Source organism: Nesoenas mayeri (assembly GCF_963082525.1).
Source record: "Nesoenas mayeri genome assembly, chromosome: 19".
Classification (NCBI taxonomy): domain Eukaryota; kingdom Metazoa; phylum Chordata; class Aves; order Columbiformes; family Columbidae; genus Nesoenas; species Nesoenas mayeri.
The window spans coordinates 6,336,307-6,356,507 of NC_137568.1; the positions used below are offsets into that span (position 1 = coordinate 6,336,307).

The window sequence follows — 20,201 nt, forward strand, 5'->3', positions numbered from 1 at the left end:
ATTCTATCCAAATGAGAACATTATAAATACTTATTTTCATAGTACTACTGATAAACCCACTGGTTTCGCATATCTTTGTTGTGTAAATCAAATGATGCATATGCATGTACTTACGTACATGCAAAGACCTGAAAAATACCCAGTGCTTGCTGGTGCAAAATTGCATCTGCTGCAGCCACATTTGTTTTGGTTTGTTTTTTTAAGTCTGGGCTCAGTACTACCCTGGGTGCAAGCAGAAATACAATTTGCTTTTGATTTTTGAAGAGGTCTAAGAAAGAAAAGCTCTAGGAAACTTAGCTGTGCACCTCTAACTCTTGTTAGAACCTTTGAAGCCTACAGCAACATTTAATTGATTGATACATTTCCCTCCAGTTCAGTAATTCAGAGGTTAAAGGGGAGAGACTGGAGGGAGGAGAGAGGCTCCAGCAACTTCTTGTCAGTATTCAGTTGTAAATAAAGGTTTAAGCTACTCAAAATTCTGTCTTTTGTGTGGATTTCATAAAGTCTTCACAGATATCAATTAGTAGTATTCAAGGCCTACAGGTGTCTCAAATTCCTTAGATGCCCTGGTGATTTTAAAGTACTTCTAAACATATGCTTCTATAATCACCGTTATGCTTTCTAAACAAGTAAATTAAAATTCCATAGGCTAGGAAGGCGAGGATTGTTTCAGTTCATTAGAGTTCAATGCTCAGCTTCCATTTTCTGAAAATCCATTTTGTTGGTTAAAACTAAGTTTATATTACATGAAATACTTCTCTCCATTTTTTCCAAATACTTATTTCAAATTAGCTCTATAAGCTCCCCAAGATGCTCCTCAAAAGCAGGCACTTTTGTTTTTAATCAAGGAATACTAGTCTAATGGATAGCACATCGAACATATAAATATTCTACTCTCCCTAACAAAACTAACTTATTTTCATAAGGCAGAAATCACGGTAACTGCTAGAATTTCCAGATGTAACTAGTGATTCCCTAAAAAAGACCAGGTCTCCTGTGCCAAATAAGCATGAGGCTTAGGAACCGGTAGGAAATAAATAGATTAATGTTATCAAAATATATTTGGATGACCTGCAAATAAACCAATGAAATTACTACACATGAAAATCTAGCAAAATTCAGTACATGGAGATGATCAATGTATGTTCTGCAAGAAAATACACACTTCCTCTGCATCAGCAGCAACCTTTGCTAGCAACTAATAAAGATACCTGTCCTTTCAGAGGTGTTTTCTTCATGCTTGCTGGTTAAAGATCGTCAGAACCAGAAACAAAACCCATAGGAATATTTCTGAGTTACAGCTAATACTAAGCCAGGATCAGCTCAAACTGAAAAAAGGGGGGGAAAAGTGAAAACATTTGTCTGTCTGGATAATCCCTTTGAAGTTGTTCAATAGACAAATGTCACGTAGCTTTTGTTCACAGTGCAAGAATATTTTAAACTCAACTGAATTTGCCTCAGCTACATCTGAAAAAGGGCTGATACCAACACATACTGTTGTACAAACGCTTTATTAAATGACTAGCTACCTAATACGTCTCAGTTGTGAAAAAGCCTTAAATTCTCCAGTTGCTATTAACTGCAAGCAGACATTTGCCCTGATCATGAAGATTCGGTGTATATATTGTACTGCTGCTCCTGCTTTATGAAAAGGATGCTGAGATCTTCCTGGAACACCCTTATAGACATGGGATTATGAAAGTGAAGCAAGAGAAATCCAGCTGGCATTGCAGAAAAAACTCTTATCTAAGCAGAGGCTCAACTAAGATATTTGTAACATAACAGGCTTTGGCCACCTACAAAAATATCTATGATGTTTTTAAAAAGATATTAAAACCCATTATCAGTTACTGTCTATACAAGACTAAGTACACAAGACCTATTCCCTTGTCGTCTTCTGAAACATATATACAATTGCCGGTAATTTTTTCTCTAGTACTTTACTGTATAAACAGCCTGTTAAAAAAAACACCATCACCAGCAATGCTCCTCCCCAGCTAAATCCCTCTTTCGGCTTTGCCAGGCTGTCTTTTTCTGTTTAAATAGGAAGCTGAAATGTACAGGTTTTCCTTTTTGTTCCTTTTTTGTTTTTTAATAAGGATGCTATCTTGGTTTAAGTGTTTGTGGGTTTATGTTTTTGGTTTTTTTTAAATACAACTTTTAAGCCTCCGTCTGAAAATACTTCAAACATTGAGATTACCCTTCACCCAGCTGCACCACCCACACATCAGCAACACGCTAAAAGCAGAATTTTCCATAAGTCACATAAGTCCACCAACCAAACAGTAAATTTTCTTCATCATTTTTGCTTTAAAACAATGCGCATAGACAATACTTCATGTAAACTGCAATGATTGAGCACAATTGTAAGAACAAACTTGTTTTACTCTGTTACTTGATGTACATCTCAGTCAAGTGTAAGTTCTCCTGAAAACCATGTTAAAGGGGAAGAATGACTGGCCTGGTGACATTAGAAAGACAATGTATTAAGGCAATGAAGGGGTGCTAAGACAGTCTGATTAGACATCAAGACAAAGGTGAGTGAAATTTAGATAAGTAACTAACTTCTGACAGATTGTTTCCACTCTCCCTTTTGACTGGAAGTGCCTCACCGGGAGTTCAGCTGCGTGGATCCACAGCCAAAGGGAAGAGGTCACCCCACATTCCCCATGGCCACCATCCCTCCAACGCCCAGCCCCCCTCTTGCACCAGTTTTCAACTACATGATGAATTTCCTCAGCTGGCAAAAAGGACACCACCAAATGAGAAAAAAATGAAGCCAGGAGGGAAGGAGCTTGGCTGATCTGTTGGGTGCCAGTGAGCCAGGAGATCAGCTCTGCTGCATTATGTAACTGCACCACAAACACCAAACTCTGGAGGCCTGGCCGAGCAGACTCAAGTGCACACCAGTGTGGTTACAGAGAGGATCTGCTGCTCTTTGCCTCCTGGCCACACATTCCTCACTACTTCCATTGCTGTTTGTCTGAACCTTCGGCAAGTCAATTCAGCCTGCTAACCAAGAAGATAAACTCTCTATTTCCTACCTGACTAGCAAGTTAAACTGGCTCACTCAGGAGCAGACCAGCAATGGCTCGAGAGAGGGTGTGAGGCAGCCCTGCTGGCAGTCGGGACTTTTGGGCGACAATGAGTTCTTAGACAAGCTCAGCAGCTCGTAAGCTGCAACCCTGATCCCAATGGAAGTGAACAACTGCCTGGCTTCTGCCTCCTCCCTCCACTGTGCCAGCACAGGTGCTCCTCCACACCTTGATGAAGTAGTTCAGTATACTAAACAAACAGGAAAACTTTTTTCTATTATTTGTAAAGAGCTGAATTGGCTCATTAAGAAGCCAGTTAAACCCTTGAACCAGCAAGGAAATGGGTGGGATCATGAAGAAAGAAGAGAGAGGGTAGGACAATTACAATTCCGAGTCTATGTTCCTATTTCCAAGACTAAATACATTCCATGTAAGCTAAGTGCACAGTAAAGGTCAAATATGTGAATCTATATAGAACCTAAATTTACCAATGGGTAGAGGAACGGTCCAAATCTCCTGACTCACTGTAACTCAAGTAATTAGAAAAATAGACTTGAAAAATAGCAGCTGAATAGAAGGATAAAAATCAACAATTCAAGGCTATGAGATGAGAATAATGGGTTTTAAATGAAAACAATGCGTTTTTAAGAAAGTTTATGCCAGACATAGGGGGTTTGGCAATGAGCTGAAAACATACTCTGTTTTTTTCCCAATTACACAAACAAGTACTTTACTTCAACATCACAAGCATTGTTCTTTTTCCTTGGAGCCCAAAGTAGCAAAATAACAGCTACTTTATAATGTAAGAAACAAAACCAGCTAAATTCATTCACTTCTGTGCAAACTTAAAGTCACACAGTCGTAAACTCTTTTCCCCTCCCTAAATGAGTCACTGAGCCATTTTTGAACTGCTAGTATTTATTTTCTGATGGACAGTAAGGAACAGGCAATTGTCAAACACAATTATTGCACGCACACACGTCATGATTCACTGTATGCTGTAGGGTAACTGGTTTGATGTCAATACCAGAAATAAATCCTTAATCTGTTTCATAATTACTAATGTGGCCAAAAAGGGGCCAACATTTACTATTGATAACCATGTTCATATACTGGTTTTTTTACTCTTTTTTTCTGAGGTTCTAGTAGAATAAGGCTGATTGTTCACTCTACCAAAATAACCTGACCCTGAAAAAGAACCACTTCCCTCTGGTGTTCAAATTCACCACATCTTTAGATTTCAGTTTATGCAGCTGACAGAATTAAGAACATTATGAAAAATGCTGACACAAGTACTAAACCATAGAGCAGCTGATCTTATGTGCGTGCATAATAATGAACTCCCTGATGCAGTTTTCAACTTGGAAAACCCTACGTGTCTTCTATTTTAGATTCCTTTCAACAGTTAACAACTAAAGGCCTTATTCATGAAGTAAATTTATCTTGGGAAATGCCCTGAAAGCACAGCCTGTACTCTTCCTATGTACAGTAGCTTACTATTTTCTGAAGATTTATCACATACATTTCTCAGTAAGAGATTACATTTCACTATTTCCAAAACTAATATTATACATATTATACAGCATTTTTACCAAAAAGGATGTTTTTCATGATCCTTCTCTTGCAAACAGGCTTACCTGGTTATATAAACCTTGTAATTAAGGAATTTAGGCTCAACCATTTTATCCTTGGTTCTTATTGTCTTCTGTTTATTTATTGTTCCAGCAGCAGCTGAAGGAAGCATTTGGAAAGATCTCACAAGGAAAAATTCTTGTTGGCTTTTCCCACTAGAAGTGTCCAGCCAGATTCTGTACAATCACACAATAGCTAGTAAATTATAGAGTGAGCTTTTTAATTTATTGCAAGTTAGTTTTTGATTTTTTTTTTTCTTCTTGGCAATGTGGATCACCAATCTGAGAACCAGGTCCAAGGTCTAGATGGCACTGGATTCTGGTTTCAGTTCATTCTTTACTTTGGCCGCAATGTGAAATATAGATCAACCAAACAATGGAATGTAGCTGATGTCTGCTAACACTTCTTTTACACTGAAATGTAGGGATCTGACATGAAAAAGACATAGAACAAGAATATAAAGATGGATGGTGAATATTTATATAACTATTAAATTGTAAGCGCTATTCTTCTCTTGTGTTGATAAAGGGTATGATTCTATCTCCCAAGAGCATCATCCCCCACTCAACTGAGCTAAAGAACTGGAGAAGCTGAAGAAAAAAATAAAATGTTATATTTTAACAGATTATTCATTTAGGTTATATTTTTATTATGATCTGCTTAAAAGAATTTAGCTCCAGATGACAAACAACTTGATCAAATACTTACAGGTAAGGATACAAATTTCCTTTAAGTTTAAACCCTTTTTCTGCCAAAATGTCCTATTCCAGGGTACTTTCTAAAGGGATAAAAACGCAAGTAAACTTTACTGATAGTAGTTGAAAGATGTCTCAAATTTTACTCATGTAGTAAGAAACCTGGAACTCTCTGAACATGGGAAAACTCGTTTACCTTCTGATCACCAAAACCCGAAGATGCTGATTCAGAGATCTAACGGAACAAAACCAGATGCATAAGGACAGGTTTCAAGCCAAATACACATGTGTAACAGAGCTGTTATGCATCAGCAAGACTATTGTATGACAGATATAGAATCACAGAATGTCAAGGATTGGAAGGGACCTGGAAAGCTCATCCAGTGCAATCCCCCCATGGAGCAGGAACACCCAGATGAGGTTACACAGGAAGGTGTCCAGGCGGGTTGGAATGTAGGCAGAGAAGGAGACTCCACAACTCCCCTGGGCAGCCTGGGCCAGGCTCTGCCACTCTTACTGAGAAGTTTCTTCTCAAATTTAAGTGGAACCTCTTGTGTTCCAGTTTGAACCCATTACCCCTTGTCCTATCATTGGTTGTCACCGAGAAGAGCCTGGCTCCATCCTCCTGACACTCACCCTTTACATATCTGTAAACATGAATGAGGTCACCCCTCAGTCTCCTCTTCTCCAAGCTAAAGAGACCTTCTTGCCCTTCCTTCTTGCCCTTTTTGAAGACTGGAGTGACATTTGCTTTCCTCCAGTCCTCAGGCACCTCTCTCATTTCCCAACACTTGGCAAAGATGATGGAGAGCGGTCCAGCAATGACCTCAGCCAGCTCCCATTCCTGCCATCCCTCTCCCATTCCTGCCATCCAGCAGTCTCGCTGTCCCAAACCATTCTACTAAACTGCGATATGCTCCGAGGGATTCACAGCAAGCAGCTAAGAACACTCTGTGTGTCTGCAGAGAGCACTTCTGTGTTCGACTTGAAACAATACGCTGAGTTCGGCAAAAAGATTGCTGGACCTTGCAACTGCGTTAAAAAGCTGTCAGGGTGAGAGGGAAAGCCATTCATGTTTGATGAGAAAGACAGAAGTATTTAGGTTTAACACTATTCTTTTCTGATTGAAAACTATCCAAGCCTAAGGAAAAAGAGGCATTTGGTTTTCTAACTGTATTCCAAATGATGCCTTTATTGATGGAGCAAAGGATGCTGTCTGGGAGGGTGGTTGATCCAGAGGAAAAGTGGGGATGCAAAGGGGATACAAAGAAATCATCTGCCAGAGGAGGGAAAAAAAACAGACAAAATGGACTGCAAACGTTAGAGGCAGCAGCAGAGGCCTGAACATCAAGAAAACGAAGGGGACTGAACAGCAGCAGGATATCTAAGGACTGAACGTGCCAGTGGTGCTGTACGTGCACAAGCAGCATGTATTACTGTGGTTGTTTATGCTGGTAGGTGTGAAGGTCAGCTACTTACGGGCACTTAATGTCAAGTGACATTAACAGGGACAAAACAGAATCCTACTTTAAAATTGACACTTTGTTTTTACTGACTTCTAATGAGACATAATCTGAAGGACTTAAAGAGGGGCTGCCAGCTGAAAGAGCAATTTATTAATCTAAGGATGACTGGCTAAATAAATGCAATTAGGAGTGGAGAGAAAGGGTTAAAACTATCCGTTTTGTGCTAAAACAAACAAACAGATTCTTTCTTCAATTTGGGCTTAAAGGTTCTCACTTCTTCCATAACAGAATACAGATGATTCACAGCTGTTTGGCATCTGTTGCACTTCTACCTAGTGAGCGCATTCCCTTTGTCATTAGATATCTCCAAACACGAACTGGCGGCACTCGCATCCCATTCTCTGGGGTAGTAGCATCCCATATGTTACTGGATATTCCTTATACATTTCTGAGTATGGAAATCAAGAACCAGTGATTCACATGCAGTAATATGAAAGCAGTACCTGCCTAAGAAGATATTTTTTCACTTACTACAGCTATTTAACGTGTGAAAGGATCTAAAAGCAGCACCCTTCAACGCAACGTAAGACTTATTACATACATTGTTAGCAATAAAAAACAACTTCTTGCAGTTAGAAAGGCGGAAAAATGTCAGTTCCTCAGATTTATGATCAGAGAAGTCTCATGTTTACTGAGACTTTCTGTTTACAGAAAATGTTGTTGGTTACTTAGCTGCAGTATTTTGCAAATGCAAGATGAGCCAAAATTCTGGTTATTTTGTTTCAAAAAGCAGAAGCTTTTCACCATATGAAACCAATTTTATGTATGCCACTGATTCAAAATTTAAAAAAACTGTTTATCTATTACTTCTGGCATCAAATTATTATATGGTATCACATGGGTAAAATATCTCTGTTGAAAAAGCTGTGCAAAGTACTGAGCCTGGCTTGCTTTCTTCCTCTCTGATAAACTTCCAGTCTGCTTGGAAATTCCTATTTTTTTCAGACCTCAGCTTGGTAGGCTTATTTGGCAATCTGTCATCTTCCATAGGCACATACTCTCTTATTTTCTAGCAGCTGTGAACATTAAAATTTCGATAAAAATCTACACATGTCCACTTAAAAGATCACAGAATCCCAGAATGTCAGGGATTGGAAGGGACCTCGAAAGTTCATCTAGTCCAATCCCCCCATGGAGCAGGAACACCCAGATGAGGTTACACAGGAAAGTGTCCAGGTGTGTTTTCAATGTCTGCAGAGCAGGAGACTTCACAACTTCCCTGGGCAGCCTGGGCCAGGCTCTGTCACCCTCACTGAGAAGAAGTTCCTTCTCAAATTTCCCTGCCCAGCTCTCCAGTCTGTCCAGGTCTCTGGATGGCAGCACAGCCTCTGGCGTGTCAGCCACTCCTCCCAGATTCAGAAGCTTCAAACCTGCTAAAGCAGGAAAAATGTCACTGGCATAATTCCCTGGTAAAGCATATCAAAATCAGACAGGCATAATGAAAAAACATTTTAGAAGAAAATTACAGAAACTGAATAAGGGTCTGTTTTTGCAGAAGGTAGATAGGCTGCTTTCCTTTACCAGTTGCTCACACATAGTTATGCATAGTCAGTGAAGCAGATGTTAAGTTTCCATACGCCCAATGTACAAACAACATCTTTTTGCTTTGAAAAGAGGTTTGACACAAGTCACAAAAGCACATGTAGGTGCCATGGGGCTGCACAGCCCTGCCATTTGCACAGCAGATGCATCGGCCTCTTTCATACTAAAAATTTATATATATTAGCATTACTTATGTTTTATTCCTAACAAATTAGCACAAGCTCTGCCACAGCAACAGCAGTTTGCCTTTAAGACTCCAGCTATGTTATCATTTTCATTCAAGAGAAAGTTGAACTGTGTTCTATGTCTAGCTGCTTGCACCTGGTATCCTACTATAAAAGGGGACTCGAGATTTCACCTATCCTTAATACAGAACTTGAAACGAAAGTATTAGACAAAACATGCTTGCTACTGAGGCATGTAATTTCTTCCTTCCTCTTTATGCTAAAATTATTCACATTACCTACTTGATGAAGAAAAGCCCAAGCAACCTAAGATTTGAGTCACCCATAGAACATGGGAGATTCCTATCACAGGGACCCTTTTTCAGTACACAATGAAATAAGTGATGTCCTCGGTCAGATAGAAAATAATTGTTTCTGAATAATAAAACATGTATTCACTACAGATACTGTTTCAGCCACTTAAGAAATACTTCTATGCTTTGCTTTTGCAATTTATCAATGCTCTGTGTTCAGTAGCATCTTCTACCATACAAATCATCAAGGTGACAGATCCAACCATTAGCACTTGACATTAACATGCTCACATTCTGTAACCATGGATTTATTATAAAAGCCACAAGTGAATTTAAAATATGGCAGAACATCAGAAAAACTGCTCAGTTTCCAATTCTAGAAACCACCTTTTTGATCGTGAATAGCAACCCGGCCCACAAAGTTTATTCTCCCTCCACTAAACTATATTAGTGTTGAATCTCCTCTTCACATGGTCTCCAAAAGGGCAAGGGATGCTTCCTCCATCACTGCCCACACCTGTTCAACTTGAATATCAAAATTATTTGTTTTCAGAAGAAAATGTTAATAATTTTCCATCGCTAATACATGGTTATTTATACAGCTCTATCAACAAAGAGGAAAATGGGATTTCACTGGACATGGCATCAGCATCATCATTACTTCAAAAAACCCGTTCTGTTTGAGACAAGATGAGCTATGGTTAAAATGATTTTAACTACTGGGAAAGGCCTATTGGTACCAACATGCCAAGCAGCCCTGTCAACAGACGAGATGGCTCAGGTCACCTGCAACCAGGAGAATTGTAAAGAAAACTGCTCTGAAGGCACAAGACTACCAAGTCATCCTTTTTAACCTGCAGGAAACAGCTACCACTTAAGTTCTTGAATAAAAATACATTAAAATTTGGGGGGGGATTGTGCTTTAAATTGGTTCAAAATAAAAGAATTAAAATGTGAAACAATACACTAGCAATTACTGCAGTAAATGAAAGGGTCAGCTGTTCTACAGTTTCTAAAAAGGAGGAGGCAAACATCTAGCAAAGAAACACAAGATCCATAAAAAGTTTTTAACCCACAATTTTCTATCAATAGACACAGATCTTACAAACCAGAACACTGAGCCTTCTAGTACCATTATTCTTTCAGCCGAGAGACAGAACCAAGGCCTCACAAAAGTGACTTTGTCTAATTTAACTGGGCTCCAGCCCACGAAAGCTGCTATCGCTGACGCCCAGCGTGCCGACAGGAAATCGTTGCTGCCTTGAGCCTTGATCTACCCACGTGAAACGGAGCTCGCTGGCTGACCACAGACCGGCCTCTGTTCTCTTTGTAATTGTCAACATCTGCTCTGCAGATCTATGAATAATTTTATGACACACACACACACACAAAAATCTCTCCTACTGACTCCAAAGGTTGTTGGGTTTGTTTTTTTCTTTTTAAACATGTGTAATCTGGCACTGAGATTAAGAGAGAGCCTGCTTTGCTCCGAGGTTAAGATTTACGTTCTTCTGAAAGATGCCATTGAAATGGAATTCAGGGTAGATAGAAAAAGCTAATGTTGCTGTTACCTTCTAAAATCAGGTGGCCAAATAAATGTTGGCAGTTGAGATACTACATCATTTTCAAATATTGTAGTTAAATGGAGCAAGAGTCCACTGGTGTGGGCTCCGCAGTAGCTGCCTCCACGACAGGCAGCTGTGATTCCTCCGACTGCTTGATTCATGCCAAGTACAACAAACCTCAACCCAGATATCTCACTCATGAAGAGGCAAGGGTGCAGATATACCAGTGGACACATTCAACATGACTTGAGTTTCAGTTAAAGGAAGAAACACATTTCAGGACAGCTTAGCAGCACTTTCCTGTTCTTTCAAGCACGCCATCAGGGGTTCTAAGACTGTCAAGCATTTGAATCCAACAGTTTCTAACTTATTTGCATTTCACAATCACAGATTTATGTATTTATTTATTTTTAGAGACGAGTGCCAATATGAAAGATATGGATAAAACTCTGGGGACATGGCCACACTATGACTTTAGATTGTCACAATACCTGGCTAACAAGGAAAAGACAAAAAACAGAGATGCACAGGTGCACAGGCACTGGTCTGTCTGCACTGCTCATCAGTGATGCTGCTCTTCACCATCACTAAAAGCAGAAGAATAGAAGCAGAGATAATTAAAGAGCAAATCACAAGGGGAGTGAGTACTTGCCACTAGAATTCTCAAACAGTCTTCCAGGACTGGAAAACAAGGTAACGAGGCTTTTTCAATGGACTCCTGCCCTTAGGTACCCTCTTGGCTACATATGGGACAGACCTTAAAAAAATAAATCCTTTCTCCTTTAGCTTTAATAACCAGGAAATCGACAGAAGGAAAATAAGAGTAAGAAACATAAAGCTAAACACTGTCCTTTTAGTGTCTTGCTGAAGCGTACACTACACGTGGGTCCACTGCAATGACATTTTTATGTCTCTTTCTTGCTTCTAATATAATAAAGCTGAGAATTTCCCTGCAATTTCCCAGATGTAAATGCTGTGACAGAAAGATTGCTTTGCATTAGCTTGGGTTCAGTATTACCTTTGTGGCCTGGCAGTGCTCTAAACGAAGCGTGTCAAAGTGTACGAGCACACTGAGCTCAATGCTGCTTAGCTGAGGTCTGTAGACTTGCAGAGTCTGGTTTCTCTCAGAAACAGTAAAACCTGTCCATATGCAATCGCCAACCTGATGACCAGGTTCCCTCCTTTCCTTGAGACCTTGACTCAATAGACAGAGCATTTCATGGGTACAGTAGCGTTCTCTCCAGAATATGATTATCAATCTCCTACTTTCTGGCTTCATGGGTGGTTACATTTAAATATCTTCATTAGAAACTACTAAGCAATGTGCTCCTTGCAAAATAAATGGGAAATTAAGTATGTGGTGAACTTGTGGCTCTTCTGTGAAGCATCAAGGAAAGACTAAATTCTTTAGGAGGGAGATGAAACTGGAAATGAAGTGGGTAAGTGAAAGCTGCTGAACGCTGTCACAGTCAGAGAAGAGAATAAAGAATGTTAACATTAAATAGGGTAAAAATCAAAACACAGGCACACAAAGTAAATCTAGTGCAGAAGGTTTTTTGTGCTAAGTGGCTGTGGAAGGAGCATTGGTATTACATGCTACAGTCTGATTAAAAAACAGAAAACAAAGCTACAACTACTAAACCCACAACCCCCCCACACACATAAAAACAAACAAACAACAACAAAAGGATGTACATCTTAAGAGTCACTGCTTAGGATCTGAACTCACATCAATCATATTATTTTGTCTCATTATATAGTTATACAGAAGGAGATGACCTAGATATAGAGAGCACAAGGAAGATGAAAAACCATTAAGAATACATTCCATCAGTCCAAAGCTCTGGCACTACAGCATCAATCCAACAGGCTACGCAGGGCATAAATATTTTCATGTAAGAAATGGCTGTGCTACAGAGACTTGTACATATTTTAGTATAATCACAGCAGTGTAGCTCTCTAGTAGAGATGTAACTACACTTCCATAAAAGTTGTACGTAACTGAGATGTAAGTATGAGCTATGCTGACACAAATCACTTTTATACATATAAGAGTCAACGCACATAAGTGTTTTTAGTAGTATATTCTGGCATCAAATCCCTAAGCAGAGAGATAAACCAGACTTGGTACAAGCTTAAAAAGCTCAATTACATACAGCACATTTATTTTGTCTTTTGTGGCAGAATAAACCCTCTAAAGTGATAAAGATTCAAATAGTATTTTAAGAAAATTTGAACCAGCCTTTAAACAGCAAGTGCTTGTCTTAATTTGTCTTTACCACTTCATAAAATAATCGTAATGCTGAGATTAATATGTTCATTACCATATTTATTTCATTCTGACATTATTAGGGTACAGGTATGCAAAGACTTATCCAAAATAAATATAGTCCTTCTGGCATGCTAAGAAAGTATCCGCCTGAAAATAATAATTCCTTCTGTTGCACAAACTTTCTTAACACCTACCATTTATGTTGACAGGTATGCTTAATATCTATTCCAACAAATTCAACATTAAGTTCAGGAGCATAAACGAATGGTACATCTTGGAAAATACTTCAAATTTGTCTAAATAAAAAAAACGTCTGGTAACATTTGCTTTTTCTATTTCAGTAGCTCTGAAATAAAAAAAAAAAATCACTACAATTTGCAGCAATTACTAAACCATCATACTTTATTTGCCAGCAGCATCAATTTCACTAAGGGATTATGTTTGCAAAATGAAGGGTATAAAACTGCTGGGTTGACACTTCTGCTGCTTTTTCCTGCTCTGTGGAGCAGCCACTGCCAGTGACACAAAAGGCTAAATCCACCCACATCATAGAACCCAGCTCATCCAGCGAGGTGGCAAAGGCCCAACAGTTACACTACAAGCCAGATGCAAGACCATTTCCTTCCTCGTTATACACCCCATGCACTGCAACCGCTCCGGTTTCCGTTTAGGCCAGGCTTAACTAGCCCCCTCCTAACCGCAGAGCACATGCCTGCCCCACCTCCTTCCCATGTGATCCTTCTAGTTCTCAAAATGCGAGCTGCACACACAGGCGCTGCTTCTAGAGGAACTAGATATGCTGATCATCCCTAAGATCATGGCATTGGAATAAATGAATAGACAAATATCTCTTATTTATCAAAACAGACACGCTGTTCACAGCTAGAGTTGATCCAAGCTAACGCTCTGAAAAGCTCGTTATTCTTATTTTTTTATGTGCATAACTTCAGCTCAAGAACTTCTAACCACAGTCCCTTCGGCCAAGGCTGTACAGAGTAAGAACCCCTGTTCCAGTTTGTCATTATTAAATCTGGATCCTTATACTCAAAAGCTGTTCAACTGGACCACAATCTGTTTTAACACAGAGGAAAAAAAAAAGGCTCAAACATAACAATATAACATGTATTAATAATACTTCTGAGAGAATATGGTGGATGTAAATATTCTAAAATTCAGCTTCCTTAACTAGTCAAAAATGAGAAAAATATTAACAGAATCCCAGAATGTCAGGGATTGGAAGGGACCTGGAAAGCTCATCCAGTGCAATCCCCCCATGGAACAGGAACACCCAGATGAGGTTACACAGGAAGGTGTCCAGGCGGGTTGGAACATCTGCAGAGAAGGAGACTCCACAACCTCCCTGGGCAGCCTGGGCCAGGCTCTGTCACCCTCACTGAGAAGAAGTTTCTTCTCAAAATTAAGTAAACCTTTTGTGTTCCAGTTTGAACCCATTACCCCCTGGGCTATCATTGGTTGCCACTGAGAAGAGCCTGGCTCCATCCTCCTGCCACTCACCCTTTATATAGCTGTAAACACCTCTCCCGTTTCCCAAGACTTGGCAAAGATGATGGAGAGCAGTCCAGCAATGACCTCAGTTTATCAGAGATAAACTGTTTTCTATCTGCTTAATTTCAACATCCATCAAAATCATATCATGCTTTTTCCGCCATACAAGTATCCACCATGCTGTAAGCCTGTATTCATGAAGAACTTTCTGGAATAAAACCAAGCTTATAGTTTAAAAGCAATTTGGGAGTACAATACTATAATGTTTCTGTTCCATTTACATTTTCCTACGTATTATGAACCACATTCAAGCCTTGTTTATAGCATGCAAATTATCAAACAAAATATGAAAAGGAAAAATGCTAGTTATTTAACACTCTTTCCTCTATGGTATACCTTCAAGCTCATGTAGAGCCACAAACACACACAGCAGAACCTGTATACATTTCTGAACTACTGCAAACCTGTTTCTAAATTCAAAAATATTTGACCCCAAGATGCCTTTCCATAAAGCCTCCCTAGGAAGTTCTAATTGTGCTGGGAGTTCACAGATGTGGGTAAGGTATTTCTCATTAAACTTTGTAGCATTCCATTAACCCTTTTGGCATGTGTTTTCAAACATAAATATAAACACCGAGTAACCTGTGAAACTTTGTTTCATTTTCCTCCAGAGGAGAAAATGGATCAACCACAAAAAGGAAGCAGCCAATTGTTCTGTTTTTTATGGTATATGCCTAATCCCATACAAACTAGTAGAATCTCCTGTATTTAACCAGTTTGTAGCTTTGGTTCTTTCACTCAGTAGAAGAACATCAGGACTTCGCTCTTAATGACACATTTTCAGTAACACAGGTGAAGAGGAAACAGTGACAAAAATTCCCAGGAAAGCATTGAGTATCTTTTTTACCAAAAAAACCAAACATATATAAGTGAGCCATTAATAGTGGCAAAGATACAGGGAGGGTGGGGGAATATTGATCAGTCTTTTCATGGTTTATTCATTCTTAAGAATGTCCTCCCCTCTATCCAGTTTTTGCCTTGACTAACATAACCAGACAACAGACGTCACATATATCCACTTTCAGACTGCCACCTCAATTATTATTCCAGTTCTGACAACCAACCCTGGCGCTTATGACGGTGGAATTCTCTGGTCTGCAAGTAGACAAAACAGATGCTCTAAGCCAGAGATATTCAATCTGTGGCCAACCTGGAAAATCCATCCTCCCTGCAATCTGCTCCTACCAGCTTTTTACCAGTAAGAAGTTAGTTGCCTATTGAGATACATGACGACAATGCAATATCAAGTGTATTGAACTTATGGAAAAGGTACAGTCATGTTATCAGGTCCTTCTGGCCTTAAAAACAAGCTCCATGCTTGACTCAACCAACATGCTGGATCTATTTCCAAACTGAGTATCTGTTGTAAATGCTGATTTGCAGCACAAACTTGTATCAAATATTAAACTCTAATATAGGAAGACTTCTTAAGTAGAGAAGCACCACTCTTAAACCTATTAGTGCAATTTAACAGGCAACCACAAGAGCTAGGAAAAGTGCATGTTATGAAACACTAACATGTTAATTAGTGTTCTGCTATCAGGTGGTCCAAAGAGATTATCAATAAGAACTACAAATCACCTGTGAAACCTTCCAGATTTATCCAACACAAATTGCTCAAGTTAATCTGCAAAGAGCAGCATGTATCAGGAAGCAATACAGACACATTACTGGGGACAACAGACAAAATAATCATGTTTTGTTCAGACCATTATGCTTCTAAATTGAGACTGTCCAATCTTATTTCCCATAGAGCCCACTCCTTTTTGCAAGAGCCTCCTCACACATCACCCAAGCTTGCAGTCTGCTCTCTAAGTGAACAGCCATATGAAAGCAGAGAAGTCTCTTGTCTTTGGGGAGGAAAAAATGGCAGGTCAGATGGAATTATGCTTCAGGCTGAATATAATACTTCACAGGCTGTGAGACTAAACTGACCTAAAGCAGTGATTTAACAGACATGGATATTAACTTAGCTGGGTAACTTACAGTCAGCATCAATCCTTAAAAACTACTTGTATAAATATTTGTGCAATTAATCCAACCTTAAAACCACTCAGACATTTTCACTTATATGGCACAGTAGAATTTCCAGTGTACAAGAAGAGGTGCATGATCAAACTTCAGTCACATTTCAAGCACAATTCAGCCTCGGATATCCTGTAGGATTAGTTTTAATCTCCATTTTTCACTTTCTCTAACATCAAATCAGTTAGTTCTCTTAATTTGTTTGCTCATTTTTCTCCTCTGTCACCGTCCTCTGCATATACTGAACAGTTTAAATTATCTTTATTTTCTTCCCCACTACTGGCCATTAAGATAGCAAGTGCACCAGAACACATACACAGGTATTTTCAGGCTTATATTAGTATACCTAGAAAGCGTGTTTTAATCACTCACCATTTAGACACAAGATAATCTTAACCAAATATTAATAATTTTAGAAGTAGCTTTCTTATTATTATGCTCTCTTTATACTCTCTCACTCCCCCCACACTCTCTGGGGGATATATTCTGAAATTTCACGCATACCATAAAGTATCTTTGGAATGTTACAGTATAATTGTTTAGAGAAACATTTAATGGATGAGTAGGCATCAAGAGGCCATGGCTAAGGGAAACGAAAAGTTAAAATGCTAGAAGCATTTTGGATTGAATGATCTTCTCAGCATGAGGACAGGGGATGGACATTTGATCCAAAAATGTGGTATTGACTCAAGTGATATAAAACCAGCAGCCAGCACCAAGGCATGTGAAGCCATCCAACCACCTAAGAAAACATCTGCTACCACCCACCTCCTTCAAACTTGACTTCAGTCACTGCCCAGTAATGAAATCAAACGCTAAAGGATATTATTTGATTAATACCATGAATGATAGATTACATGATGCTGACAATTAGCTATTTTTTTTAATTGTTGCTTGCTTTCCCAATTTACAGCATAAATAATTTGCATGTGCATGATCAGGAAATAAAACAGAAGTAAGGCAAAAAAAAAAGCTGGGCACTGAGTACAGAGACAGCTAAAAAAAGCTGAACATTCTTTCACTACAGGAAACTGCTGGAGACAATATGCTGTAAATTAAGCCAATTTTCCTGAATTCCCTGAAGGACTGCTCCTCCCAGAGATTCTGCAATTCCATTAGCAAAGGCTCATCATTATAGTTTTCTTAGGGCTTATTTACTGAAAAGAGCTTTAAAAAGCACATGCAAAATAAAATATACAGTGTATCAGGGCAGGGGAGTGGGACAAATCAGGCCTAACCTTACATAATTGATTCACATCCTGATTATCAGACAACAGCTGAGATGGCTTTTATTCCCAGTTCCTCCTCCTCCCCATACTTACTTAAGGAAAAGCAAAACAATTACCTTCCTACCTGAATTTGTGGTCAGAAGAACAGACAGCAGGGCAAGAGAGGTGCTCTATGCCAACCTGTACTGCTCTGGAAGTGAAGCAGTTCTTTTAGCACCAGCGGCAGAAAAGCCAAAGCTCCTACACATGTGTGCCACAGCTGAAGCTGGTTCTGTCATTGGGCACCTAAATCTCTGTCCAAGTGGATTTGGTGGTGCTCAACGACTTACGAATTGCAGCTGGTGCACTACAATCTCCCCTAGCTTCATACTTCCACACAAGTTTCAGAAACCTAGGTCTTCCAGAAACTTTTATTTCTGCATTAAATTTAGTAGAGAACAAGTAACAAAGTAAAAAAAAAAAAATATTAAGGAGCACATAAATAGTGCAAATCTATAAACCTCATCTTGTTAATATACTCTAGGACAAGTAGCACAAGTTCTCCAATGCAGCCTTCCAGTTCCAAACCCAATATCTTTTCCAAAATTTCTCATCTATTTGTAAAATGTGTGAATCTAAATCATATGTAAAAATAATGGATAGCACATGCTGCTTTATTAAGTCTTTATGAGATATTTGTAGGCAAATAAGACTGCAAGGGACTTACCAGGTATTTGCATCCTACTGTCAGCAACACAACATTAAATAATGTCTTCCAGAAGACATACATCCCCATCTTAAAAGGCTTTCTTTTTTGAGTACCCCCTTTAAATAATCTCAGAATTAGGATATTTCTTTTAATTTCTAGCTTAATTCATTAAAGACCTCATCCAGTGGCCACTTAGATGAAACACTTTAGATTGTGTAGGACAAGTTTATACATCTTCAAGTTTTACTTCCTCTTCTCTTCAACAACACAATGATGCAGATGTTGCTGTCAGATAAATACACTGCTTTAAATCTGTATTTTTTTCTAATGCCATACTCAAAGGCAAATCCAAATATTCCATGGGTAACTTTTTCTGGAACGACTTTCACTTGGTGAATTATAGGGAACTGTAATACCACTGCTGATTTTAAAACAATGTCTATGGATTACTTCTTGTGTTACAACGACCATACCAGAGACTCTAAATATGTCTTTGGGGGTTAGGGTAATGTGGAACACAACACAGTTGACAATGAAGTCTAACAAACAAGGCTATGTTAATCTTTCCAGCCACTTAAACCCAGGAAAATCAAAAGCAAATGTCGTCCTACCACAGCATCAAAAAACTGGCCCCAAATGCTTGCATCAATGCCTGCTGGGATACTTTCTGCTAACCATCCATTGGATTTCTTACAATGCTCAGTACACACATTCCTCCACAAGCCGGATTGATTTCTTCCACAGTTTAACTTGTTCCTGCCAAAGCCTCTTCCAGTTCAGCACTGGCTGCCTGTCTAACGAAACAACCTTTCTTTACACCAAAACTGTCATCGTCAGTTGCACAAGAAGCATCTTATAAACATGTATAATGAGCCAAATGTTTAATGCTTGGAGACCTGCTACTTTAAAATGATCTCTAGCAAAACTTAGAGAGATACAGAAGCGGTCAGTACCTAACCTTGGTGGAGGGATGAGATAATTCTCAAGAAATATTTTTTTTCCTGTTTTATCTAAATACACCTCTTAAAAAGAAAACACTGGCCTACTTATTATAACCTGAAAGCATATACATTTAACCTCAGACAGCAGTGAGAAATGTAAGGTTCGCTCTGATCCTCAAGTTGAAACCTTCATTCTCACGCAGTGAGAAGTCATCATTGCATAACGATCACATGCACCGTAAACTTGATTCTTATTGAAGACAAGCCTTTAAATATAAGAATATGACACCTTTTGTAAATTAACAAGTATTGCTAATAACTGAAAAAATCCATCTAAATAAACCTCTTGCCCTATTTTTCTGCCATATTTTCAGTCACAGCTGAAACAAGAATACCTGTGTAAGAAGTTGTTCTTCAGTCAGATTATTGATCCAACGAGTATACCGTTCAGTGGAGTCTACTGGCTCTCTTCTGACTTGGCAACCGATAATCTAAAGTAAAAGGAGATAAATCACATCCTGTGAACTGTGGTACACCCACACAGCACGAAGATGACAAAAGAAGCATTCAACACATGGGAAATCCAAGAACTAGCATCATTCTGGTTGAAGCGGTAAAGGTTGAGGGCTGCCTTGGTTGCAGCAAACATGAGATGGTGGAGTTCAGGATCTCATGTGGCAGAAGCAGGATAGCAAGCAGAATTGCAACCCTGGATTTCAGCAGGGCAAACTTTGGCCTTTCCAGGAAATTGCTGGAGAGTTGGACAGGGAAAAATTTAATGAAATATAACAAGGGCAAGTGTAGAGTCTTGCATCTGGGTAGGAACAAGCCCAGGTTCCAGTCTAAGTTGGGGAATGACCTATTAGAGAGCAGCGTAGGGGAAAGGGACCTGGGGGTCCTGGTGGACAGCAGGATGACCATGAGCCAGCACTGGGCCCTTGTGGCCAGGAAGACCAATAGTACCTGGGGTGGATTAGAAGGGGGGTGGTCAGTAGGTCAGAGAGGTT

The 20,201-nt window shown here is 39.3% G+C and overlaps 1 protein-coding gene across 1 annotated transcript in view; it reads right to left on the minus strand.

Moving 5' to 3' along the window:
• Positions 1-20,201, minus strand: part of B3GNTL1 (UDP-GlcNAc:betaGal beta-1,3-N-acetylglucosaminyltransferase like 1) — a gene marked incomplete at both ends in the record, with an annotated part of 89,408 nt that overhangs the window by 43,884 nt on the left and 25,323 nt on the right. Inside the window, one exon of the mRNA XM_080356689.1 lies at positions 19,590-19,685. Coding sequence (XP_080212815.1) covers positions 19,590-19,685 — 96 coding nt within the window. The remainder of the gene's footprint in view (positions 1-19,589; positions 19,686-20,201) is intronic.